At 44.3% G+C, this 27,984-nt stretch overlaps 1 protein-coding gene across 3 annotated transcripts in view; it reads left to right on the top strand.

Annotated features, from left to right (window-relative positions):
* HMCN1 (hemicentin 1) overlaps window positions 1–27,984 on the top strand; it is a 443,635-nt gene that overhangs the window by 352,077 nt on the left and 63,574 nt on the right. For all 3 annotated transcript variants that reach the window (XM_056523646.1, XM_056523647.1, XM_056523648.1), the window contains 3 exons: window positions 8,796–8,966; window positions 17,016–17,186; window positions 25,266–25,436. In XM_056523646.1, the coding sequence (XP_056379621.1) occupies window positions 8,796–8,966; window positions 17,016–17,186; window positions 25,266–25,436 (513 nt within the window). The remainder of the gene's footprint in view (window positions 1–8,795; window positions 8,967–17,015; window positions 17,187–25,265; window positions 25,437–27,984) is intronic.

Below are 27,984 nucleotides of genomic sequence, written 5' to 3'. Positions count from 1 at the left end.
CCTGGACAGTAAGGGCATGCTGAGGATGTGTAGTTTTGCAACATCTGGAAGGGCACAGTGGTCTCCAAACTGTGGACCTCCAGATGTTGCAAAACTGCAACTCCCAGCATGCCCAGACGCCAAGGGCTGTCTGGGCATGCTGGGAGTTGTAGTTTACAGGGTCCCATTACAGCAATGCACGTCGCTTTACGGCGACGTGCATTGCTGTAAAGGGCCCGACCGCGGCTGAAGATCTACTCACCTGTCGCCGCCGCCGCCTTCTTCCTCGCCGGGATCCGGGTCTTCAGGGACGAGGTAAGTACCGGGGCCGGTCCCCAGCACTCCCCCGTCCCCCGCCGCGTCCTGCGGTCTTCCTCCCGTCCTCTCCGGACTTCAAGGGGCCGGGCAGGACGGGAGGAAGTAACCGCCCCCCCTCCTGCGATTGGTCGGTTAACTAACCGACAGATCGCAGGGTATAGGAGGAGGTGGCCGGCTTGCCACCTCGCTCCTATACTCCAGCATGGTCCTGGCTGTCTGTGACAGCCGGGATCATGCGAAATTACCGGGCGGTCGGGTCCCAGAGACCCGATCAGCCCGGTATCGCCGCAGATCGCAAGGGCGATTTCCCTTGCGATTTGCGGCGATCGCCGACATGGGGGGCCTACATGGCCCCCCTCGGCGTTTGCCCTGGATGCCTGCTGAAGCATTTCAGCAGGCATCCGCTTCCGATCTCTGCCCGGGGCGCGGCAGAGACCGGAGAAACACCAGGACGTACTAGTACGTCCTGGGTCCTTAAAGCCCAGGGTGCCAGGACGTTCTAGTACGTCCTGGGTCCTTAAGGGGTTAAGAACTGATGGCAGAAAGTTAAACAGGTTTGTACATTAATATAGATAATATGGAGAGGCTCCTGTCTGTCTGACCGTCACTGAAGACCCGAGCAACCCAACAAACACCTATACCTAAGGTGAAAAAATAGGGAAAATATGTTGAAAGAAAATGGGGCTCAAAGGTCAAAGATATTTGGTTTAAAATAATAATTAATATTTATTAATATAGAATAATAATGGATTACATAGGGAATGTACAGGGCCCTTGTACTCCCCTAAATAATTTTGAATAATACAAAATATAAAAAACAACAATAAATATAACAATTGTAAAAATATTCTGCGACTTGAGCCTGTAATATCAATATAGCAGTCCAATAATCAATATGATTATGTAGAGCAACAATTCTCAATGCAAATGTTCATTCAATTTTTCCTGTTCTCAGTGATCTTCAATATAAGGCAGATACAATGTAGCAGCTGCAGCTACACAGTTAATCAATCGATGTAGTTATACAATGTATCCTTCCAGACCGTGATAACTCAATCCAACAGATGCAGAGTAGCACTCAATAGACAGTAGCACTCAATAGTGAATTTGTAAAATTGCTTCTATTAAAACATCTTTACCCTTCCAGTACTTTTTAGCAGCTGTATGCTACAGAGTAAATTATTTTCTTTTTGAATTTATTTTTTGTCTTGGCCACAGTGCTCTCTGCTGACACCTCTGTCCATGTCAGGAACTGTCCAGAGCAGCATAGGTTTGCTATGGGGATGTTCTCCTGCTCTGGACAGTTCCTGATACGAGCATCAGGTGTCAGCAGAGAGCACTGTGGACAAGACAAAAAAGAAATTCAAAAAGAAAATAATTTTCTCTATAGCATACAGCTACAAAAAAGTACTGGAAGGGTAAATATTTTTTTATAGAAGTAATTTACAAATCTGTTTAACTTTGTGGTACCAGTTGATTTAAAAAAAAAAAATAATGTTTTCCACCGGAGTACCCCTTTAAACAGATTTGTAAATTACTTCTATTTAAAAATCTTAACCTTTCCAGTACTTATCAGCTGCTGTACACTACAGAGGAAGTTCTTTTCTTTTAAAATTTATTTTCTGTCTGACCACAGTGCTCTCTGCTGAGACCTCTGTCTCAGGAAGGTTTGCTATGGGGATTTGCTCTTGACAGTTCCTGAGACAGACAGAGGTGTCAGCAGAGAGCACTGTGGTCAGACAGAAAAGAAATTTAAAAAGAAAATAACTTCCTTTGTAGTATACAGTAGCTAATAAGTTCTGGAAGGATTAAGATTTTTAAATAGAAGTAATTTACAAATCTAAAGCAAAGAAGTGATATTCGGCACTGCTATTATAGGCTCTGACGGACAGTCGTGTATGACGCTTATACGGAGAAATATAAGTAGAGATGTGGTGCGCTGATACTTGGCAAAAGTTCAAATCTTCAAAAGGCAATGAAGGAATAGAATGAATTGGCAACTCACCAGTCTTCTCTTTAGAAAAGGTTCCTTTATTCAAACATACTCACAGCATGAAATGCAATCAGGGAGAGGGATCGGTGCAGGGGGGGGGGGTAAAAGTAGTAGGCGACAGATTCTGTTTCACTCGTTATACGAGCTTCATCCGGCCATATCTACCTGGAACTCTGTGCTGCTTCTTATAAAGGTGAGCGGCCAATCCAAAACTTTTTCTGCACCGCCCATCTGATCTAACGTACCTGGTGATGCTTCATAGAGCATCGCCATTGGCTATATGTCGCCATTTTGGAAGTACTTCGGTAGAAGTTAGCAAAAAATAAATACTTGTTAAAAAATGGGTATAAAGTGATACATTTAAAAACAAGGTGCATAGTCTACTTTCTTGTTAAGGCCAAGTGGACCTGCTGCAGCAGTAAGTATATTCCAGTAAGTTTCTCTTTGTAATAAATATTGGTCGATGTTAATCCCAGGTTTAGATTTAACTCTTTCGATCCCGGCAAATTTTAAATTGTCAGTTTTTCCTCTGTGGGCCTCTATCATATGGGTTACAAGTCTAGGTGCTCCTTTAAGTGTGCGGAAGAAATATAGGTGTTCCCTAATTCTTGCGCATAATTGTCTTATAGTTTTCCCGATATAATAGAACCTACAGGGACAAAAAATGACGTAAACCACATATTTTGTTCTACATGTGATGAGTTCTGATACTGTATGCGTTATTGCTCCTATCCTCATTGTTTTAAATTCAGCGTTAAATTTGCAGAAGCTACATTCCCTTCGGAGTCAGTTTTTCAAGCCATGTACCTTCTACATTCTTAGTTTTCTCCTGTTTCTTTAGGATATTTCCTATCGTTTTATTTTTTCTGTACGAGATTAGTTTTTTTTTTAACGCTATATTCTTCAATTCTACATCACTTTCAAGTATATACCAATTACGCCTAATAGCCTGTTCTATGGTTTTATTTAATGGAGTATTCTGGAACGTGAATGTGAAACGTTTCTGATCTGGTAAAATAAATTTCTTATTTTTCTTGTTTTTTAGTAAGCTGACTCTTTCTATTTCCGTGGCTTTTTTTTCTACCTTCTTGTATTAATTTAAGTGAATATTGCCTTTCTTTTAATCGCTGTTGTAAATCATCTGCCTGTTCATTATACGTACTCTCAAATGTATTATTCCTTTTTAGGCGGATAAATTGTCCATAAGGGACACCCTTCTTTACTGTCGCAGGATGCGAACTCTGATAGTGAAGAAGGGTGTTCTTCGCCATCTTTTTTCTATAACCTGTACTTACTATTTTATTCTGGTTTACTGTTAATCTAACGTCAAGAAATTCTATTGTAAGACCGCCGAATTGGGAAGTAAAAGCTAGATTCATGGTATTAGTATCATTCAAATATTTAACGAAATTCTCAAATATTAATTCGGTTCCTTCCCAGGCTATTAGTATATCGTCGACATAACGGGCATAAAATTTCAAATGCCCGATAAAAGGATTAGTCGACGAATATATGTATTGCCTCTCGAACTCTGCTAGGAAGAGATTGGCGTATGTACAAGACACCGGGGTTCCCATCGGGGTCCCGGTGTCCTGTCTATACCACCAATCTCCGAAAGTGAAAGTACTATTCGTTAAAATGAAAAATAGCGCTTCGGTAACGAATCCTGTAAATTCTTCTGATTTTTTAGACCTTTTCAACCCCTCTTTGACAGCCTGTACACCCGTATCGTGCGGGATACGGGTGTACAGGCTGACCACATCAATTGAGCACAACTTCCAATCTTGTTCCCAGTTCAAATCCTCCATCATCTGTAATAGATGTAATGTATCTTTAATATAAGCTGGTATTGCTTTGAGCATGGGATTTAGGAGCCATTCTATATAATGAGATAGATGCTCCATGACAGATCCCACCCCAGACACGATGGGTCGTCCCGGGGGGGGGATCTGCCCCTTATGTACTTTGGGCAGGTGGTACCAAGTAGCTGGTCTAGGTGTTTCGGGTATAAGACGCTCGGCATTCTTTTTGGACAGAATGCCTTTTTCTACTGCTGTATGAAGAAAAGATGTTAGTTTGGATAGGATTTTATTCGTGGCGTCGGATTTTAGTGGAGTATAGGTGGCGGTGTCTTGAAGTTGCCTTTCGGCTTCAGCTAAATACATGGATTTATACAGAACGACTACCGCCCCTCCTTTATCTGCCCGAATCACCTGTAAATCCCCTCTATTCTTCAGTCTGGTTAAGGCTGTAATTTCTGCTTTAGATAAATTAATCGGATTCTCTTTATAGATAATTGATTTTACATCTTGCATCACTGCATTTTGGAAGAGGTCTAGGCTACTTCCCGGGAATATCGGGGGGTTAAACCTGGATCGCTTCCCTTTTGTGAAGCGTGAGTGCTCAAATTCCTCTACAGCCTTAGGATCACTGAATTCACTAGCTAACATTTCTAAACAGTCTATCTCTAACTGTGTACACTCTATTGGAAAGACACCTAGATCTGTGGTATCCACAGGTAAATCTGCTGTACATGGTTCATGCTCATGGTTTTTTTTATTCGAAAAAAAACTTATAGAGATTAATGTCTCTTAATGATTTGGCTAGATCGATCTCAAATGTGACGGGGTTGAATTTTTCTATCAGTCCGTAATTTAAACCTTTCGAGAGGAGAGTGTCCATAATAGGGTCGAGAGTCTCTGATGTAAGGTTTATGACACTGGATTCCGTCAGCATTTGAAGTTCATTCATATTTCGTTTTTTCTCTTTTTCGGATCTCTCGGCTTTCTTTGGTCTTCCCCGTCTCGTATGTTTCTTTGTCCTAAAGGGACTATTTCATTTTTGTTTTCTAGGGGCTGTTGTTCTTGTTGATTATTATTAGTGGTCTTGTTCACACTATTAGAAGTCTTGGTGCGTTTTTTGACTGTATATTGCGATGGTCTTCTTCGCTGGTAGGATTTAGCTGCATTTTTGGTGGTATTCGTTTTATAGTGCCACTGGAACTCTTTGTCTTGATCGTAATCTGCTTTATCTCGCAAAAACTTTTCTCTCTTTTTATTCTTAATTTCTTCTTGTAATGTAGCTAATTTGTTTTGCAACTTAGAATAGAATATTCGTTTTGATTCTTTTGTTGCTCTTTTAGTATATTCGATATTAACTTTACTCAGATCTTCGTTAATTTCATCATGTTCGATTCTGCTCCTGGTGAGAACAATGTGTAATAGTTTCATGGAATGCTGGTGATAAGCTTGTTTCCAGATATTTAGAAAGACCGGGTCTTCCTTAAATTGTGCTGGGACTTTATAGGCTCTAAGTCCTCCTGGTGATCGTTCAGACTGGACGTACGACTGCAATGAGTTGATTGTCCAGAAAACGTGGATTTCCTTTTCGGAGAGGTTCGTAATGCGGTTTTCTAGGGACTTGACATCTAGGAGTTCGATGTCTTCCTTAATGTTGCATTCCAGAAAATACCCCCTCGGATCCTCTCTCCCAGTGAGTAATAGATTCTCCAAGGCTGAAAGCATCCCGTCCGATTCCATGTACATATATTGTGGTGTGGTTTCGGCCATGCTAGCGTGCTCTAAATACAAAGGAGTCGTGAGACGAAGATAACTAAAGCAAAGAAGTGATATTCGGCACTGCTATTATAGGCTCTGACGGACAGTCGTGTATGACGCTTATACGGAGAAATATAAGTAGAGATGTGTTGGTGCGCTGATACTTGGCAAAAGTTCAAATCTTCAAAAGGCAATGAAGGAATAGAATGAATCGGCAACTCACCAGTCTTCTCTTTAGAAAAGGTTCCTTTATTCAAACATACTCACAGCATGAAATGCAATCAGGGAGAGGGATCGGTGCAGGGGGGGTAATAGTAGTAGGCGACAGATTCTGTTTCACTCGTTATACGAGCTTCATCCGGCCATATCTACCTGGAACTCTGCGCTGCTTCTTATAAAGGTGAGCGGCCAATCAAAAACTTTTTCTGGACCGCCCATCTGATCTGACGTACCTGGTGATGCTTCATAGAGCATCGCCATTGAGAATTTTGTTAAATATTTGAATGATACTAATACCATGAATCTAGCTTTTACGTCCCAATTCGGCGGTCTTACAATAGAATTTCTTGACGTTAGATTAACAGTAAACCAGAATAAAATAGTAAGTACAGGTTATAGAAAAAAGATGGCGAAGAACATCCTTCTTCACTATCAGAGTTCGCATCCTGCGACAGTAAAGAAGGGTGTCCCTTATGGACAATTTATCCGCCTAAAAAGGAATAATACATTTGAGAGTACGTATAATGAACAGGCAGACGATTTACAACAGCGATTAAAAGAAAGGCAATATCCACTTAAATTAATACAAGAAGGTAGGAAAAAAGCCACGGAAATAGAAAGAGTCAGCTTACTAAAAAACAAGAAAAATAAGAAATTTATTTTACCAGATCAGAAAAGTTTCACATTCCCGTTCGAGAATACTCCATTAAATAAAACCATAGAACAGGCTATTAGGCGTAATTGGTATATACTTGAAAGTGATGTAGAATTGAAGAATATAGCGTTGAAAAAAACCCTAATCTCGTACAGAAAAAATAAAACGATAGGAAATATCCTAAAGAAACAGGAGAAAACTAAGAATGCAGAAGGTACATGGCTTGAAAAACTGACTCCGAAGGGAATGTAGCTTCTGCAAATTTAACGCTGAATTTAAAACAATGAGGATAGGAGCAATAACGCATACAGTATCAGAACTCATCACATGTAGAACAAAATATGTGGTTTACGTCATTTTTTGTCCCTGTAGGTTCTATTATATCGGGAAAACTATAAGACAATTATGCGCAAGAATTAGGGAACACCTATATTCCTTCCGCACACTTAAAGGAGCACCTAGACTTGTAACCCATATGATAGAGGCCCACAGAGGAAAAACTGACAATTTAAAATTTGCCGGGATCGAAAGAGTTAAATCTAAACCTGGGATTAACATCGACCAATATTTATTACAAAGAGAAATTTACTGGAATATACTTACTGCTGCAGCAGGTCCACTTGGCCTTAACGAGAAAGTAGACTATGCACCTTGTTTTTAAATGTATCACTTTATACCCATTTTTTAACAAGTATTTATTTTTTGCTAACTTCTACCGACGTACTTCCAAAATGGCGACATATAGCCAATGGCGATGCTCTATGAAGCATCACCAGGTACGTTAGATCAGATGGGCGGTGCAGAAAAAGTTTTTGATTGGCCGCTCACCTTTATAAGAAGCAGCACAGAGTTCCAGGTAGATATGGCCGGATGAAGCTCGTATAACGAGTGAAACAGAATCTGTTGCCTACTACTTTTACCCCCCCCTGCACCAATCCCTCTCCCTGATTGCATTTCATGCTGTGAGTATATTTGAATAAAGGAACCTTTTCTAAAGAGAAGACTGGTGAGTTGCCGATTCATTCTATTCCTTCATTGCCTTTTGATAATTTACAAATCTGTTTAACATTCTGGCACCAGTTGATTTAAAAAAAAAAAATGTTTGTCACTGGAGTACCCCTTTAAGTGTATATTCCTTTGAGCAGTCTATTCCAAGCAGGGTGCATCCAGCTGTTGTAAAACTCCGACTTGTTTTGCAACAGCTGAAGGCACCCTGGTTGGTAAACGCTGCTATAGAGTGTAGCTATCCAAAGGATAGGGAGTAAGATGTCTGATCGCGGGGGGTCCCACCACTGGAGACCCGTCCGATCTCCGGGCCGGCAGTGGCAGCATCCGGAACATGGAAGCTCAGACAGCTAGTACGTAGCCGTCATGCCTCCTCCCATAGACATGAATGTAGGGGACGGGCGACTGTAGTCGCCAGTCATCGGTACAGAAACGAGTTTGCTCCGTGCACGGATGACTGGGGTGCTGCGGGGATCCCTTTGGATAAGGCATAAGATGTTTATCGCTGGAGTACCCCTTTAAGATTATGCTTTTGTAGGTCAACCCCTGCCAGGGACGAAGTACATGTGGATGATCGATTGGATATATTTATATACAGAAGCTTATATAATTTCTTTGTTCATTCTTATTTGTGAAGACCAAATGTGAACTGCTCCAATGGCCTTGTTGCCTTTGTGTGACTTTACCATTGCTATGTGGCTCTATGGTTGTGTTGTAAAATTGAAAAATAAACATTTTAGGGCTCGTTCACACTGTAATTGTGCTCTGCCAAAGTGAGCTCTGTCAAAAAAAAACCCTGATTGATTTTTCTCCGCTCAACTCCTGTAAAATAACACCTGACGGATCCCATTCAAGTCAATAGGATCTGTTGGGACATGGTGGTGTCCATTGTGCTCTGACCCTGTGTAGGGTCTGTTTTGCACAACAAAAAAGAGCTGAATGGACCCTGAATGGGTCAGAGCACAGTGAACTAAAGTGAACTTAGTCTTAGCAAAAAAAAGAAATGCTAAATGTCTATTTAAGTGTCCTAGTGTGAATTGTTAATTTCTTTGCTATTTCTCTGCTATAGTGGATGGAAGCTGGTCGGACTGGAGTCCTTGGGAAGAGTGTTCAAAAACATGTGGAAGTGGTAAAAAAACAAGAACAAGGACATGTCACATTCCTCCAGGCCAAGAAGGAGGGAAGTCATGTTTAGGAAAAGCTGTCGATACTATAGTGTGCAACACCGAGCCTTGTCCAGGTAAGACATTTAGAATAATTCATTGTTGTTCAATATTTTGTAAGGAAATGTCATTATGATGAGGCTTTGTTCACACCTACACTGGAGGATCCCTTTAGATCAGTGGTCTCAAACTGTGGCCCACCAGATGTTGCAAAACTTCAACTCCCAGCATGCCAGGACAGCCGTTGGCTGTCCGGGCATGCTGGGAGTTGAAGTTTTGCAACATCTGGTAGGCCACAGTTTAGGACCACTGATTTAGAGCTTCTGTTGCACATTCTGTTGCACATGCAACGCTATTCTTCTTATCAAAACAACAGACAACACAATGGAACTTGATGGATCTCCTTATAGGTCTGTGGTCTCAATTGATGTCTGTTGTGTGAATTTAGCCGTACTGTATCAAGATGTCGGGTTATTATGATAAAGATTTTAAGAGGTAGAATGATATGGTTGTTACATAATAACAAATACTACCTGGCCTTTAATGGGCACTGTCAGATTAAAAAAAAAAATATGTTGTACAATCTTGACAAAAATGAACCTTTCTAATATACTTCATAAGAAAATGTTATTTCCTTTTTTATAGAAATCATGGCTTATAAAATTATGGCTTTGTCCAAGCTGAAGCATAGGCATGGACAAAGTCCAGTAAATGACAGTGGGCTAGCACCTTGTCTATTGGACAGGAGAGAGCACCAAGGAGCACTATCAGACAGGAGAGAGCACAGAGAAGGGCTACCAGACAGAAGAGAGAACAGAGGAGTACTATCAGACAGGAGAGAGCACAGATGAGTACTATCAGACAGGAGAGAGAGCAGAGGAGTGCTATCAGACAGGAGAGAGCACAGAGGAGTAGTATCAGACAGTAGAGAGAGCACAGATGAGTACTATCAGACAGGAGAGAGCATAGAGGAGTAGTATCAGACAATAGAGTGAGCATAGATGAGTACTATCAGACAGGAGAGAGAGCAGAGGAGTGCTATCAGACAGGAGAGAGCACAGAGGAGTAGTATCAGACGGGAGAGAGAGCACAGAGGAGTGCTGTCAGACAGGAGAGAGCACAGAGTAGTGCTATCAGACAGGAGAGAACACAGAGGAGTACTATGAGACAGGAGAGAGCACAGAGGAGTGCAATCAGACAGTAGAGAGCACAGAGGAGTGCTATCAGACAGGAAAGAACACAGAGAAGTGCTATCAGAAAGGAGAGAGCACAGAGGAGTGCTATCAGACAGGAGAGAGCACAGAGGAGTCCTATCAGACAAGAGAGAGCACAGAGGAGTACTGTCACGATGCCGGCTGGCAGGTAGTGGATCCTCTGTGCCAGAGAGGGATTGGCGTGGACCGTGCTAGTGGACCGGTTCTAAGCCACTACTGGTTTTCACCAGAGCCCGCCGCAAAGCGGGATGGTCTTGCTGCGGCGGTAGTGACCAGGTCGTATCCACTAGCAACGGCTCACCTCTCTGGCTGCTGAAGATAGGCGCGGTACAAGGGAGTAGGCAAAAGCAAGGTCGGACGTAGCAGAAGGTCGGGGCAGGCAGCAAGGATCGTAGTCAGGGGCAACGGCAGAAGGTCTGGAAACACAGGCAAGGAACACACAAGGAACGCTTTCACTGGCACTAAGGCAACAAGATCCGGCAAGGGAGTGCAGGGGAAGTGAGGTGATATAGGGAAGTGCACAGGTGAACACACTAATTGGGACCACTGCGCCAATCAGCGGCGCAGTGGCCCTTTAAATCGCAGAGACCCGGCGCGCGCGCGCCCTAGGGAGCGGGGCCGCGCGCGCCGGGACAGAACAGACGGAGAGCGAGTCAGGTAGGGGAGCCGGGGTGCGCATCGCGAGCGGGCGCTACCCGCATCGCGAATCGCATCCCGGCTGGCAGCGGAATCGCAGCGCCCCAGGTCAGAGGACGTGACCGGAGCGCTGCCGCGGGGAGAGTGAAGCGAGCGCTCCGGGGAGGAGCGGGGACCCGGAGCGCTCGGCGTAACAGTACCCCCCCCCTTGGGTCTCCCCCTCTTCTTAGAGCCTGAGAACCTGAGGAGCAGACTTTTGTCTAGGATGTTGTCCTCAGGTTCCCAGGATCTCTCTTCAGGACCACAACCCTCCCAGTCCACTAAAAAAAAATTTTTCCCTCTGACCTTTTTGGCAGCTAAAATTTCTTTGACCGAGAAGATGTCCGAGGAGCCAGAAACAGGAGTGGGAGGAACAGATTTGGGAGAAAAACGGTTGAGGATGAGTGGTTTGAGAAGAGAGACGTGAAAGGCATTAGGGATACGAAGAGAGGGAGGAAGAAGAAGTTTATAAGAGACAGGATTAATTTGACACAAAATTTTGAAAGGACCAAGATAGCGTGGTCCCAACTTGTAGCTAGGGACACGGAAGCGGACATATTTAGCGGAGAGCCATACCTTGTCTCCAGGGGAAAAAACGGGGGGAGCTCTTCTTTTCTTATCCGCGAACTTCTTCATGCGTGATGAAGCCTGTAAGAGAGAATTTTGGGTCTCTCTCCATATGATGGAAAGGTCACGAGAAATTTCATCCACAGCGGGCAGACCAGAGGGCAAGGGAGTAGGGAGGGGGGGAAGAGGGTGACGGCCGTACACCACGAAAAATGGGGATTTGGAGGAAGACTCAGAGACCCTGAAGTTATACGAGAATTCGGCCCATGGGAGGAGATCTGCCCAGTCATCCTGGCGGGAGGAAACAAAATGTCGCAAATAATCACCCAAGATCTGGTTAATCCTTTCTACTTGTCCATTGGACTGGGGATGATATGCAGAAGAAAAATTTAATTTAATCTTGAGTTGTTTACAGAGAGCCCTCCAGAATTTAGACACGAATTGGACGCCTCTATCCGAGACAATCTGCGTAGGCAACCCGTGAAGACGAAAAATGTGTACAAAAAATTGTTTAGCCAACTGAGGCGCAGAAGGAAGACCAGGAAGAGGGATGAAATGTGCCATTTTGGAGAATCGATCAACGACCACCCAAATAACAGTGTTGCCACGGGAAGGGGGTAAATCAGTAATAAAATCCATACCAATCAGAGACCAAGGCTGTTCGGGGACAGGTAGAGGATGAAGAAAACCAGCGGGCTTCTGGCGAGGAGTCTTATCCCGGGCACAGATAGTGCAGGCTCGCACAAAGTCCACAACATCCGTCTCCAGAGTCGGCCACCAATAGAAGCGGGAGATGAGTTGCACAGATTTCTTGATACCCGCATGACCTGCGAGATGGGAGGAGTGACCCCATTTGAGGATTCCGAGGCGTTGGCGAGGAGAAACAAAGGTCTTTCCTGGAGGAGTCTGCCTGATGGAGGCAGGAGAAGTGGAGATCAGGCAGTCAGGTGGAATGATGTGTTGCGGAGAGAGTTCAACTTCTGAGGCATCCGAGGAACGAGAGAGAGCATCGGCCCTAATGTTCTTATCGGCAGGACGAAAGTGAATCTCAAAATTAAATCGGGCAAAGAACAGAGACCACCGGGCCTGGCGAGGATTCAGCCGTTGGGCAGACTGGAGGTAGGAGAGGTTCTTGTGGTCGGTGTAGATAATAACAGGAGAACTTGATCCCTCCAGCAGATGCCTCCATTCCTCAAGTGCTAATTTAATGGCTAGAAGCTCTCGATCCCCGATGGAGTAGTTCCTCTCCGCTGGAGAGAAGGTCCTAGAGAAAAAACCACAAGTGACAGCATGCCCGGAAGAATTTTTTTGTAGAAGAACAGCTCCAGCTCCCACTGAGGAGGCATCAACCTCCAATAGGAAGGGTTTGGAAGGGTCAGGTCTGGAGAGGACGGGAGCCGAAGAAAAGGCAGACTTGAGTCGTTTAAAGGCGTCTTCTGCTTGAGGAGGCCAGGACTTGGGATCAGCATTTTTTTTGGTTAAAGCCACGATAGGAGCCACAATGGTAGAAAAATGTGGAATAAATTGCCTGTAATAATTGGCGAACCCCAAAAAGCGTTGGATAGCACGGAGTCCGGAGGGGCGTGGCCAATCTAAGACGGCAGAGAGTTTGTCTGGATCCATCTGTAGTCCCTGGCCAGAGACCAAATATCCTAGAAAAGGAAGAGATTGGCATTCAAACAGACATTTCTCAATTTTGGCATAGAGTTGGTTGTCACGAAGTCTCTGAAGAACCATACGGACATGCTGGCGGTGTTCTTCTAGATTGGCAGAAAAAATTAGGATATCGTCCAGATATACAACAACACAGGAGTATAACAGATCACGAAAAATTTCATTGACAAAGTCTTGGAAGACGGCAGGGGCGTTGCACAGTCCAAAGGGCATGACCAGATACTCAAAGTGTCCATCTCTGGTGTTAAATGCCGTTTTCCACTCGTCCCCCTCTCTGATGCGGATGAGGTTATAGGCGCCTCTTAAGTCCAATTTAGTGAAGATGTGGGCACCTTGGAGGCGATCAAAGAGTTCAGAGATGAGGGGTAAGGGGTAGCGGTTCTTAACCGTGATTTTATTAAGACCGCGGTAGTCAATGCAAGGACGTAGGGAGCCATCTTTTTTGGACACAAAGAAAAATCCGGCTCCGGCAGGAGAGGAGGATTTACGGATAAAGCCCTTTTTTAGATTCTCCTGGACGTATTCGGACATGGCAAGAGTCTCTGGGGCAGAGAGAGGATAAATTCTACCCCGGGGTGGAGTAGTGCCCGGGAGGAGGTCGATAGGGCAATCATAAGGCCTGTGAGGAGGTAGAGTCTCAGCTTGTTTTTTGCAGAAAACATCCGCGAAGTCCATATAGGCCTTAGGGAGACCGGTTACTGGAGGAACCACAGAGTTACGGCAAGGGTTACTGGGAACCGGTTTTAGGCAGTTCTTGGAACAAGAGGACCCCCAACTCTTGATCTCCCCAGTGGACCAATCCAGGGTAGGGGAATGAAGTTGAAGCCAGGGAAGTCCAAGGAGAATTTCCGAGGTGCAATTGGGGAGGACCAAAAGTTCAATCCTCTCATGATGAGATCCGATGCTCATAAGAAGGGGCTCCGTGCGGAAACGTATGGTACAGTCCAATCTTTCATTATTTACACAATTGATGTAGAGGGGTCTGGCGAGACTGGTCACCGGGATGTTGAACCTGTTGACGAGAGAGGCCAAAATAAAATTTCCTGCAGATCCTGAGTCCAAGAAGGCCACTGTAGAGAAGGAGAAGGCAGAGGCAGACATCCGCACAGGCACAGTAAGACGTGGAGAAGCAGAGTAGACATCAAGGACTGTCTCACCTTTGTGCGGAGTCAGCGTACGTCTTTCCAGGCGGGGAGGACGGATAGGACAATCTCTTAGGAAGTGTTCGGTACTAGCACAGTACAGGCAGAGGTTCTCCATACGGCGTCGTGTCCTCTCTTGAGGTGTCAGGCGAGACCGGTCGACCTGCATAGCCTCCACGGCGGGAGGCACAGGAACAGATTGCAGGGGACCAGAGGAGAGAGGAGCCGAGGAGGAGAAACGCCTCGTGCGAACAGAGTCCATATCTTGGCGGAGTTCCTGACGCCTTTCGGAAAAACGCATGTCAATGCGAGTGGCTAGGTGAATAAGTTCATGTAGATTAGCAGGAATTTCTCGTGCGGCCAGAACATCTTTAATGTTGCTGGATAGGCCTTTTTTGAAGGTCGCGCAGAGGGCCTCATTATTCCAGGACAATTCTGAAGCAAGAGTACGGAATTGTACGGCATACTCGCCAACGGAAGAATTACCCTGGACCAGGTTCAACAGGGCAGTCTCAGCAGAAGAGGCTCGGGCAGGTTCCTCAAAGACACTTCGGATTTCCGAGAAGAAGGAGTGTACAGAGGCAGTGACGGGGTCATTGCGGTCCCAGAGCGGTGTGGCCCATGACAGGGCTTTTCCGGACAGAAGGCTGACTACGAAAGCCACCTTAGACCTTTCAGTGGGAAACAGGTCCGACATCATCTCCAGATGCAGGGAACATTGGGAAAGAAAGCCACGGCAAAACTTAGAGTCCCCATCAAATTTATCCGGCAAGGATAAGCGTATCCCAGGAGCGGCCACTCGCTGCGGAGGAGGTGCAGGAGCTGGCGGAGGAGATGACTGCTGAAGCTGTGGTAGTAACTGTTGTAGCATAACGGTCAGTTGAGACAGCTGTTGGCCTTGTTGCGCTATCTGTTGTGACTGCTGGGCGACCACCGTGGTGAGGTCAGCGACAACTGGCAGAGGAACTTCAGCGGGATCCATGGCCGGATCTACTGTCACGATGCCGGCTGGCAGGTAGTGGATCCTCTGTGCCAGAGAGGGATTGGCGTGGACCGTGCTAGTGGACCGGTTCTAAGCCACTACTGGTTTTCACCAGAGCCCGCCGCAAAGCGGGATGGTCTTGCTGCGGCGGTAGTGACCAGGTCGTATCCACTAGCAACGGCTCACCTCTCTGGCTGCTGAAGATAGGCGCGGTACAAGGGAGTAGGCAAAAGCAAGGTCGGACGTAGCAGAAGGTCGGGGCAGGCAGCAAGGATCGTAGTCAGGGGCAACGGCAGAAGGTCTGGAAACACAGGCAAGGAACACACAAGGAACGCTTTCACTGGCACTAAGGCAACAAGATCCGGCAAGGGAGTGCAGGGGAAGTGAGGTGATATAGGGAAGTGCACAGGTGAACACACTAATTGGGACCACTGCGCCAATCAGCGGCGCAGTGGCCCTTTAAATCGCAGAGACCCGGCGCGCGCGCGCCCTAGGGAGCGGGGCCGCGCGCGCCGGGACAGAACAGACGGAGAGCGAGTCAGGTAGGGGAGCCGGGGTGCGCATCGCGAGCGGGCGCTACCCGCATCGCGAATCGCATCCCGGCTGGCAGCGGAATCGCAGCGCCCCAGGTCAGAGGACGTGACCGGAGCGCTGCCGCGGGGAGAGTGAAGCGAGCGCTCCGGGGAGGAGCGGGGACCCGGAGCGCTCGGCGTAACAAGTACTATCAGACAGGAGAGAGCACAGAGGAGTACTATCAGACAGGAGAGAACACAGAGGAGTCCTATTAGACAGGAGAGAAAGCATAGAGGAGTACTATCAGACAGGATAGAGAACAGAGGAGTGCTATCAGACAGGAGAGAGCACAGAGGAGTCCTATCAGACAGGAGAGAGAGCACAGAGTAGTACTATCAGACAGGAAAGAGAAAAAAGGAGTACTATGAGACAGGAGGGAGCATAGAGGATTCCTACCAGACAGGAGAGAGCACAGAGAAGTGCTATCAGACAGGAGAGAGCACAGAGGAGTGCTATCAGACAGGAAAGAACACAGAGAAGTGCCATCAGAAAGGAGAAAGCACAGAGGAGTGCTATCAGACAGGAGAGAGCACAGAGGAGTCCTATCAGACAAGAGAGAGCACAGAGGAGTACTATCAGACAGGAGAGAGCACAGAGGAGTACTATCAGACAGGAGAGAACACAGAGGAGTCCTATTAGACAGGAGAGAAAGCATAGAGGAGTACTATCAGACAGGATAGAGAACAGAGGAGTGCTATCAGACAGGAGAGAGCACAGAGGAGTCCTATCAGACAGGAGAGAGAGAGAGCACAGAGTAGTACTATCAGACAGGAGAGAGAAAAGAGGAGTACTATGAGACAGGATGGAGCATAGAGGATTCCTACCAGACAGGAGAGAGCACAGAGGAGTGCTATCAGACAGGAGAGAGCACAGAGGAGTGCTATAAGACAGGAGAGAGCACAGAGGAGTACTATCAGACAGGAGAGAGTACAGAGGAGTACTATCAGACAGGAGAGAACACAGAGGAGTACTATCAGACAGGAGACAGCACAGAGGATTGTTAGCCCACCCTCACTTACTGGACTTTGTCCATGCCTATGCTTGAGCTTGGACAAAGCCATGATTTTATAAACTATGATTTCTATAAAAAGGAGATAAAATTTTCTTATGAAGTATATTAGAAAGGTTAATGTTTTGCCAAGATGTACAACATATAAAAAGTTTTTGGATTTGACAGCGCCCATTTAAGGTTATACTCATCAACAAGTCAACACATAACATTTTTTCCCATTTCTGGCTCCAGTTCTTCTGTTACACATGAAAGTCACAAGTCAATTACTTTACTATTGTTCCTCTTAGTTGATGGTAAATGGAGTTCCTGGCAGTCCTGGGGAGCGTGTAGCAAGACGTGTGGGAAAGGAACTCAGACCCGTATGAGAGTGTGTAATAATCCTTCTCCGTCATATGGTGGATCATCCTGTGAGGGTCCAGATACACAGACTCAGATTTGCTCTGACAGACATTGTCCAGGTACAGTCACTAATGTTTCTTCATTATATCTGAAGTCATTGTTTTTTATTTTAACTGCATAACATGTCTAATAAATGTGTTGTCTGATACTTTTGGACTGTTCTCTATACAGAGTCAACAGTTTTTGGCGATTTAGCGATAAGGAGAGATAGTGCACTGTTTCCGTGGAACAACCATGGTTTATGCCATGCTTAAAAATGACATTTCTTTGGTACATCATACAAAACATAGGTATTTTTTAATTGGAATAATTCTCCTTTTTCCAGGTATTGACCTTACATGTTTGGTATGCTGCCCTGGTAATATTTTAAAGGGTTTTACACATTTTTCAAAGTTGTCACCTATCCTAGCAGCGATCGGCTGATCACTTAAAAGGGCACTGTCAGATTTTAAAACTTTTTATATTTTATACTTCTTGACAAAACATGAACCTTTCTAATATCTTTCATAAGAATTTTTTTTCCTTTTTATAGAAATTATGGCTTACAAAATCATGGCTTTGTCCAAGCTGAAGCACAGGCATGGACAAAGTCCAGTAAGTGAGGGTGGGCTAGTACTCCTCTGTGCTCTCTCCTGTCTGATAGCACTCCTCTGTGCTGTCTGATAGGACTCCACTGTACTCTGTGCTGTCTGATAGGACTCCTCTGTCTCTCTCCTCTGTGCTCTCTCCTGTCTGATGGCACTCCTCTGTGCTCTCTCCTGTCTGATAGTACTCCTCTGTGCTCTCTCCTGTCTGATAGTACTCCTCTGTGCTCTCTCCTGTCTGATAGCACTACACTGTGCTGTCTGATAGCACTACACTGTGCTGTCTGATAGGACTCCACTGTACTCTATGCTGTCTGATAGGACTCCACTGTACTCTCTGCTGTCTGATAGGATTTCTATGTGTTCTCTCCTGTCTGATAGGACAGGAGAGAGCACAGAGGACTCATATCAGACAGGAGAGAGCACAGAGGAGTGCCATCAGACAGGAGAGAGCACAGAGGAGTGCCATCAGACAGGAGAGAGCACAGAGGAGTACTATCAGACAGAAGAGAGTACTGATGTAAGGAACCAAAGGGTTAACTTGCACTGAGAGCTTTTGTTTGGTCTTGTTGCTTTGATCATGCCTGTCTGCTGAGACTGGTCAGCTTACCTTGATTGGAGTACCTGCTCTGGCTCCATATAAGCTGGCAGTCTACTCCCAGTCTTTGCCTGCCAAAGAGCTCAGTTTGTACTCCTAGCCAGCTTTCTACTGTATCTGTTATATCTGGCATTTTGACCCTTTGCCTCTGCTCTCTGACTATTCTCTCTGTTATTAGCGATTTTGTACTCTCACAACTCTTGGCTTTTGATGCGGATAGTGGACTTTGACTTGTATAAGTGTGTTAGTATTTCTTTGTTAATCTGTCTGTTCGCTACTGTCCCCTGACCTGAGTCTGTATTATTGTATTTTATTATTTTCACAGTTACGTTCCTCACTTGTCTAGGGATGGACTGTCACCCTGGTTAGCCGGAGTGGCATAGTGTAGTGTGCACTCCTTCCCCGCCCAACCGTGACATTTTAGCAGGCCATTATACTGCATTTGCCTTGTTCCTGCATTATGGAAGCAATGTATGCAATGTATGCTTTGGTGGAGCAAATGCAGGGCTTAACTCAGCTGGTCCACGATTTAGCTGAAAGACTTAAGCAATATAAAAGCTTCTCAGTGTCAGCCAGTAATAGTCCAGACATTGACTCCAGAGGTTGCAAGATCAGGAGCAGTTAGTTCAGAGCTTGCTAGCCTGAATTCAGGAGCTGGAGTCTGCCCGAACTCAGGTGTCATCTGTTCCTGCTTCAGCTCCTGTTGAGCCACAAGTTAGTCTCACTGATCGATTTTCTACTAATCGCAAAATGTTCAAAACCTTTTGTGAGAGCTGCAAATTGTACTTCAGGTTAAGGCCTTACACATCTGGTACTGAGGCCCAAAGAGTGGGTATCATTATGTCTCTTTTGCAAGGGGTGTCCCCGGGAATTGGTATTTTCCCTTGGTCCCGATGCTCTGGAGTTGTCCTCAGTGGACGTCTTATTTGCAGCATTGGGTCTCTTGTATGCTGAACCAGACCGTGCTGAGTATGCTGAGAGTCAACTGTGTACATTAAAGCAAGGTCGCAGACCAATAGAGGAGTACTGTGCAGATTTTAGATTTTAACTTGCACTGAGAGCTTTTGTTTGGTCTTGTTGCTTTGATCATGCCTGTCTGCTGAGACTGGTCAGCTGACCTTGATTGGAGCACCTGCTTTGGCTCCATATAAGCTAGCAGTCTACTCCCAGTCTTTGTCTGCTAAAGAGTTCAGTTTGTACCCTAGCTAGCTTTCTACTGTATCTGTTATATCTGGCATTTTAACCCTTTGGCTCCGCTCTCTGGCTATTCTCTCTGGTATTAGCGATTTTCTACTCTGACAACTCCTGGCTTTTGACGCGGATAGTGGACTTTGACTTGCGGTGTGTGTGTGTTAGTTCTTCTTTGTTAGTCTGTCTGATCCCTACTGTTCCCTGACCTGAGTCTGTATTATAGTATTTTATTATTTTGACAATTACATCCCTCACTTGTCTAGGGAGGGACTGTCACCATGGTTACAGACCCGTCGCTTAGGGCGGGTACAAAAATAGGCAGGGATAGGGGAGTGGGCAAATATAGTGTGCACTCCTTCCCTGCCCAACTGTGACAACAGAGGAGTCCTATCAGACAGGAGAGAGCACATAGGAGTCCTATCAGACAGGAGAGTGCACAGAGGAGTGCTATCAGATAGGAAAGAGCACAGAGGAGTTCTGTTATACAGGAGAGAGCACAGAGGAGTGCTATCAGACAGGAGAGAGCACAGAGGAGTGCTATCAGACAGGAGAGAGCACAGAGGAGTGCTATCAGACAGGAGAGAGCACAGAGGAGTGCTATCAGACAGGAGAGAGCACAGAGGAGTACTATCAGACAGGAGAGAGCACAGAGGAGTCCTATCAGACAGGAGAGAGCACAGAGGAGTACTAGCCCACCCTCACTTACTGGACTTTGTCCATGCCTGTGCTTCAGCTTGAACAAAGCCATGATTTTATAAGCCATTATTTCTATATAAAGCAAATGCATTTTTCTCATGAAGAAATATATTAGAAAGACTATTGTTTTGCCAAGATGTACAACTTATAAAACGTTTTTGTATCTGACAGTGCCCATTTAAGAGTCCTGACTTAGAGAAGATGTGATCCATATGGAACAGCCCCTTTTAAGGGGTTTTCCAATCTTGGAGAGTTATCTGCTACCCACAGAATAAGGGATCACTATCTGGTCACGGGGGTCTGACCACTGGGGTCCCTCAGTCGAATAGCCCTGCAGAGCGAACGTGCACGTTGCCTCCCTATTCATTCTCTATGGGAGCTGCAGAAATAGCTGAGTACAGCGTTCTTAGTACAGCAACCCAGCTTTGCAAGATGAGAAAACACCTTTAATCTTCCACCTAGCATGTCCAGTTGTGGTGGTCACACATGCTCAGTAGTTAGAACCACTTCCTGGCATTCTCTTAAACAGATGATTTCTGCTATCCTGCAATCCAGCCTATAAGGATTAGATCAGAACTAGTGTTGAGCAGCATAGGCCATATTCGAATTCGCGAATATTCGCGAATATATGGACGAATATTCGTCATATATTCGCGAATATTCACGTATTCGTAATATCCTCGCTTTATTTTCGCATGCGCGAAAAATCACGTATGCGAAAATTCGCACCAAAATTAGCATAAACAATAATTCGCATATGCGAAAATTAGCATATGCTAATGTTCGCATATGTGAAAATTTGCACGCCAGTTTCACACAGTACTATTAGAGCCTTCTTTACACCACACAAGCTAGAAGGAGAGAGGGATGATCACTGTGATGTGTACTGTGGAAAAAAAAATAATAAATACGAATATTCGTAATTACGAATATATAGTGCTATATTCGCGAATTTGCGAATATGCGATATTCGCGAATAAAATTTGCTTTGCGAATATTCGCGAGCAACACTAATCAGAACTCTAAAAATGCACCAGCACTGTACATATTAGGTTTATGTTGGTAAAAGTCATAACACTAAAATAAGTACCGGTCCGTGTGTCTGTTGTCGCTTACAGACTGCCTTTCTAGGCTTCTGATATTCAGCTGGACTGTTCTGGATGCACTGCTATGTGATTCTCTGTCTGTGTGAGGCTATATTTACACTGAATTTCGAAATTTCTGAGCAGAATTCCATGGGAATATTCAGCTCGGGATTATGCTGCTCTGTGCACACGGCAGAATTTCCACAGCAAATGTTTCCACAGAAATTCCGTTTTAATGTTTCTGCATATTATCAGCTGCTGTATGCTCCAGAGGACGTTGTGTAGTTCTTTCCATTCTGACCACAGTGCTCTCTGCTGACACCTCTGTCCATGTCAGGAACTGTCCAGAGCAGGAGAGGTTTGCTATGGGGATTTGCTTTTACTCTGGACTTTTCCTGAAATGGACAGAGGTGTCAGCAGAGAGCACTGTGGTCAGACTGGAAGGAACTACACAACTTCCTCTGGAGCATACAGTAGCTGATAAGTACTGGAAGGGTTAAGATTTTTTAGTAGAAGTAATTTACAAATCTGTTTAACTTTCTGGCACCAGTTGATTTAAAAAAAAAAATTTCCACGGGAGTACCCCTTTAAGGGTAAACAATCACATATGCCTTAGACTCCTCTCTCTGGTTTTGGTCAATGCCAAATCTGCAGCATCCAGAGGATCTGCAGCATCCATCCTAGTAAACAGGATTAAAGTAACAGTAACTTCTAATGTATATACAGGAGCAATTGTTAATAATTCCAACAGGATTTTTTTGTGTTTTGCCTGATAACTGTAACATTTAATTGTGGGATAACATTTAATTGTGGGATAATCTCATTTAGCCTATTGGGAAGAGCCATAAGTGTATACCATAAATATGCAGATGGAGGACAAGGTTAAGACCATTGTCAAGTAAAAGCGGTCAGATTCTTTGGCATTTTTTGGCTTAGTAGCAGTTTCCTAAAATTTCAGCATGCTGAGACTATCAGTTTTTTCTGTGAATCTTGTGTTCAACTGTGGTGAGGGTGTGATTCAGGGCAGATGGAATTACCCTAGGGGCAGATGGCATTAACCCCTTGTGTTTGTGATGCCAGGGCGTGGTTTAACCGCATTACAACCACAAGGAGTAAGACCGCTGGATCCTGGGCAAGGCACGGGGGCAAATAATGACTCTGTGGCAAAGTTACCGAACAATGGCAGTTTTACTGGGTCTGACAGGTGTAACAGTCTATACAGCTTGGCTAGGCCCATAGAGGTGACCAGTGACTTCTGAGACTACAGGGCTTTCTTGGATTTATGGTGGACTGGGACAATTTTCTGCAGAGCCACGCTGACTTGAGACAGATTGACTTGGACTGACTTGACTGAGACTGACTATACCCCGTTTGTAGCTTACCAGGTTTTGACTTGGACCTGAGGGGTAATGGCCTTGTGGATCCGTGGCAGACATAAAGCCTCTTCCGGACTCCAGACACACTCTCAAAAGACTTGACTTTACTGCAACTCAGCTAAGCAGAAAAAGAGAGAGGAGATGCTCCACCCAGGGCTTATATGGGGGAGACTCGGAGGGGGTCCCATAGTTCACCCTGTAGGCCACATGTCACTGGCACCTTACTGGGTTACAATCACATGACAACAGGTCTTAAAGGCATAACACATTTTATATGCAATACACTATACAACACAGGCACTCAGTAATATACATAGGGTACAGGTGCTGGGGGGGGGGGGCAGGGGTCACCGTATGGAGGCTGCAGTGAAAGGGCAGCAAGGATACAGGGGTGCAACTCCTGTACTGGGCCACCACAAAACATTGTTTTTTGGGGGGCATTTTTTTTTGGGGGGGGGGGGGGAAATATTCCAGAAATAAGTTTTGTGGAAGCAAAGCCTTATAGTTATGATACTTTCTTATAATACGAAGACCAGAAAAAGGAGATATATGGTCCTTCAGCCAATAATATATATGCCCTTGGAGACAATTTTCCAAAATAATAACTCTACTAAAATCTACCAATGAGGCCACAGAAAGACGCATTAAGCTAAAAATGTATAATTTTATTATTAAAGATAATAAGAAAAACAATGCCTCACAGTACAGTGCTCAGAAAGGTGTCAGATATAGCACTGGATAATGAACACAAAACCAAGGGAGGGGGTTTGGGGTACAGGTGAAAAACCTGACCTGACCAACCCTACCTAGTCTAACCCCTTGCCCTCACTACAATAAGTGTGGACAGGGAGTAGGGATAATATAAGTCACATAAACATTAAGAATAAACAATGCAATGACTTAATATGTGTATATTCTTACTCCTAATGACCTATGCGTTTCACCCTTACTTATAGTTAGGGGTTCATCAGGGCTCAGGGGAGCAGTCAACATATCACAACAGATAATAATCAAAAAAACACTATAAATAAAAAGTGATAAATAAACAAGTGAAGCACACGTGATACAAAAGTATAATAACCGCACATTGATACTGAGTAATGATAAATAGATGTATGAGAAGTAGATAAATCATTCCACACTGGCCACAATGGAAGAAATGTGGATCCTTAATTGTACTATGAGTAGATGAAGAATACGTCCCTTGTCCAAAGCAAGTACTCCAAATGTAATAAGGTAAGCATGAAATAGCCCAACGTCGTATTATAGATATAGCACCCCAGGGATCACTGTTTGCCACACCCTGTATTAATGAATATGCTAGAACCCATGTATGATGATAATAGGCTAAAGACTGATGACTGGTGTGACACACCAAATACAATGATACAAAATGTTAGGCCAGAGATACCCCTGACCAGATAATGCAAAGCGTCAGGACGAATCAAGGTGGATTGTGAATAGATTAGGAACACTTCCAACAGAGCACCTAATATAGGATGCTTAGAGCGTCAGGCAGCCCAAGATACAAGATGAATATGGTGATAAGGAAACCTGGTATCACCTCCCTAATGTGGAGGCTTCAGAGGAGACGATGACTCCCAGTCCCCGATGTCCCTTATGTGGACTCAGTGTGCGGCTATCTTGGGCTGCCTGACGCTCTAAGCATCCTATATTAGGTGCTCTGTTGGAAGTGTTCCTAATCTATTCACAATCCACCTTGATTCGTCCTGACGCTTTGCATTATCTGGTCAGGGGTATCTCTGGCCTAACATTTTGTATCATTGTATTTGGTGTGTCACACCAGTCATCAGTCTTTAGCCTATTATCATCATACATGGGTTCTAGCATATTCATTAATACAGGGTGTGGCAAACAGTGATCCCTGGGGTGCTATATCTATAATACGACGTTGGGCTATTTCATGCTTACCTTATTACATTTGGAGTACTTGCTTTGGACAAGGGACGTATTCTTCATCTACTCATAGTACAATTAAGGATCCACATTTCTTCCATTGTGGCCAGTGTGGAATGATTTATCTACTTCTCATACATCTATTTATCATTACTCAGTATCAATGTGCGGTTATTATACTTTTGTATCACGTGTGCTTCACTTGTTTATTTATCACTTTTTATTTATAGTGTTTTTTTGATTATTATCTGTTGTGATATGTTGACTGCTCCCCTGAGCCCTGATGAACCCCTAACTATAAGTAAGGGTGAAACGCGTAGGTCATTAGGAGTAAGAATATACACATATTAAGTCATTGCATTGTTTATTCTTAATGTATATGTGACTTCTACCATCCCTATTCCCTGTCCACACTTATTGTAGTGAGGGCAAGGGGTTAGACTAGGTAGGGTTGGTCAGGTCAGGTTTTTCACCTGTACCCCAAACCCCCTCCCTTGGTTTTGTGTTCATTATTCAGTGCTATATCTGACACCTTTCTGAGCACTGTACTGTGAGGCATTGTTTTTCTTATTATCTTTAATAATAAAATTATACATTTTTAGCTTAATGCGTCTTTCTGTGGCCTCATTGGTAGATTTTAGTAGAGTTATTACTTTCTTATAATACCTCTGTGGTCTTCTGATTTATTCAGTGGATGGAAAATGGTCAGCCTGGGGGAGCTGGACATCCTGCAGTTTATCATGTGGAGGTGGACTTCGGCAAAGGTTTCGAGAATGTTCAAATCCCGCCCCAAAGTATGGAGGTCACCAATGTGAAGGGCTGGAGTATGAAAATGAATTTTGTAATGCGGACTTATGTCCAGGTAAGCCTCCATTTTTGTTTTTTCCATTTTATTCCAGCCAATATATAGATTGATAACTATATGTTGAATAAAAGGATTGTCCAGTGTATAACTCAATAATAACTTTGCTAAAGAGGTTTTAGGGTAAGTTCACATGACAGATTAACCATTAATTATTTTGCGTAATGAATAGATACTGTATAGAAAACTGTGTTATAACTTGAGATAAGCGACTTTACAGGAAAATTTGCTGAATCCAAATCTATTAAATTGGACGTCAATTTGTTTAATTTTGAAAAAGTTTATCTGCTTTCTAAATGTTCTGATTCCCCTTAAAAGTTTGGAATGACATAGTCCTAATAGACCTCACTAGAGAATCGCAACACTTGGATAGATTATTTTTAATTGCTTATCATTTTAGGAAGTATGTTAACACGACGGATTATGAGCTTGTTTCCCTCTGCAGATTTGCGCCGCTGCGGGTATTCCGATTTTGCACAGCAGAAAACCCACATCAGACCCCATTGAGGTCAATGTAATCTGCTTCAGGATTTCTGCTGAGGACATTCCACTGTGGAAAATTGGCCACAGAACACCTGCAGTGGCTCAAACCCGCAGCAGGAAACATGCTCATAATCCGCTGTGTGAATGCACCTTTAAAATGATAAGCAATTAAAAATAGAGATGAACAAAGTCTCTCCGTGTTCCAAGTGTTGTGATTCTCTGGTGAGGTCTCCTAGGACTATGTCATACCAAACTTTTTAGAGGAATCAGAACATTAAGAAAGCGGATCGACTTTTTAAAGACTAAACAAATTGACGACAATTCATTAGATTTGGATTCAGCAAATTTTACTGTAAATTCACTCTAGAATGTCACAGAAAACATTTAAATGGGCACTGTTAGATACAAAAACTTTTTATATGTTGTACATCTTGGCAAAACATTAACCTTTCTAATATACTTCATCAGAAAATGTTATTTCTTTTACATAGAAATCATGGCCTATACAATCATGGCTTTGTCCAAGCTGAAACACAGGCATGGACAAAGTCCAGTTAATGAGGGTGGGCTAGTACTTCTCTGTGCTCTCTCCTGTCTGATGGCACTCCTCTGTGCTCTCTCCTGTCTGATAGGACTCCTCTGTGCTCTTCCCTGTCTGATAGGACTCTTCTGTGCTCTTTCCTGTCTGATAGTACTCCTCTGTGCTCTCTCCTGTCTGATAGTACTCCTCTGTGCTCTCTCCTGTCTGATAGCACTCCTCTGTGTTCTCTCCTGTCTGATAGGACTCCTCTGTGCTCTCTCATGTCTGATGGTACTCCTCTGTGCTCTCTCATGTCTGATAGTACTCCTCTGTGTTCTCTCCTGTCTGATAGTACTCCTCTGTGCTCTCCCCTGTCTGATCGGACTCTTCTGTGCTCTCTCCTGTCTGATTGTACTCCTCTGCGCTCTCCTGTCTGATAGTACTCCTCTGTGCTCTCTCCTGTCTGATAGTACTCCTCTGTGCTCTCTCCTGTCTGATAGCACTCCTCTATGCTCTCTCCTGTCTGATAGTACTCGTCTGTGCTCCCTCCTGTCTGATTGTACTCCTCTATGCTCTCTCCTGTCTGATAGTACTCCTCTGTGCTCTCTCCTGTCTGATAGGACTCCTCTGTGCTCTCTCCTGTCTGATAGGACTCCTCTGTGCTCTCTCCTGTCTGATGGCACTCCTCTGTGATCTCTCATGTCTGATGGTACTCCTCTGTGCTCTCATGTCTGATAGTACTCCTCTGTGCTCTCTCATGTCTGATAGTACTCCTCTGTGCTCTCTCATGTCTGATGGTACTCCTCTGCGCTCTCTCATGTCTGATAGTACTCCTCTGTGCTCTCTCCTGTCTGATAGCACTCCTCTGTGCTCTCTCCTGTCCCATCATTCCACCCTCACTTACTGGACCTTGTCTTTGCATGTGCTCAGCTTGATTTGCTCAGCATGATTTTATAAGCCATGATTTCTATAAAAAGGAAGTAAAATATTCTATAATATATATTCCAAAGGTTAATGTTTTGACAAGATGTACAACATATAAAAGTTTTGTAAATCTGACAGTTCCCATTTAATAATGCCTTAAAGGGATATTTCAGCGTGAAGCATTAAAGGGGTATTCCAGGAAAAAACTTTTTTTTATATATCAACTGGCTCCGGAAAGTTAAACAGATTTTTAAATGACTTCTATAAAAAAATTTTAACACTTCTAATAGTTATTAGCTTCTGAAGTTGAGTTGCTGTTTTCTGTCTAACTGCTTTCTGATGACTCACGTCCCGGGAGCTGTCCAGCTCCTATGGGGATATTTTCCCATCATGCAAGGGATATTCTCCCATCATGCACAGCTCCCGGGACGTGACATCATCATTGAGCAGTTAGACAGAAAACTTCAGAAGCTAATAACTATTGGAAGGATCAAGATTTTTTAATAGAAGTATTTTACAAATCTGTTTAACTTTCCGGAGCCAGTTGATATATAAAAAAAAGTTTTTGCCTGGAATACCCCTTTAAGCGCAGATTACTGGATAGGGCATCAGAGCTGGATT

This window comes from Hyla sarda, chromosome 6 (genome assembly GCF_029499605.1).
Source record: "Hyla sarda isolate aHylSar1 chromosome 6, aHylSar1.hap1, whole genome shotgun sequence".
Lineage (NCBI taxonomy): Eukaryota > Metazoa > Chordata > Amphibia > Anura > Hylidae > Hyla > Hyla sarda.
Note: the sequence above shows the minus strand (reverse complement) of the source record. Positions and strands in the feature narration are given on the sequence as shown.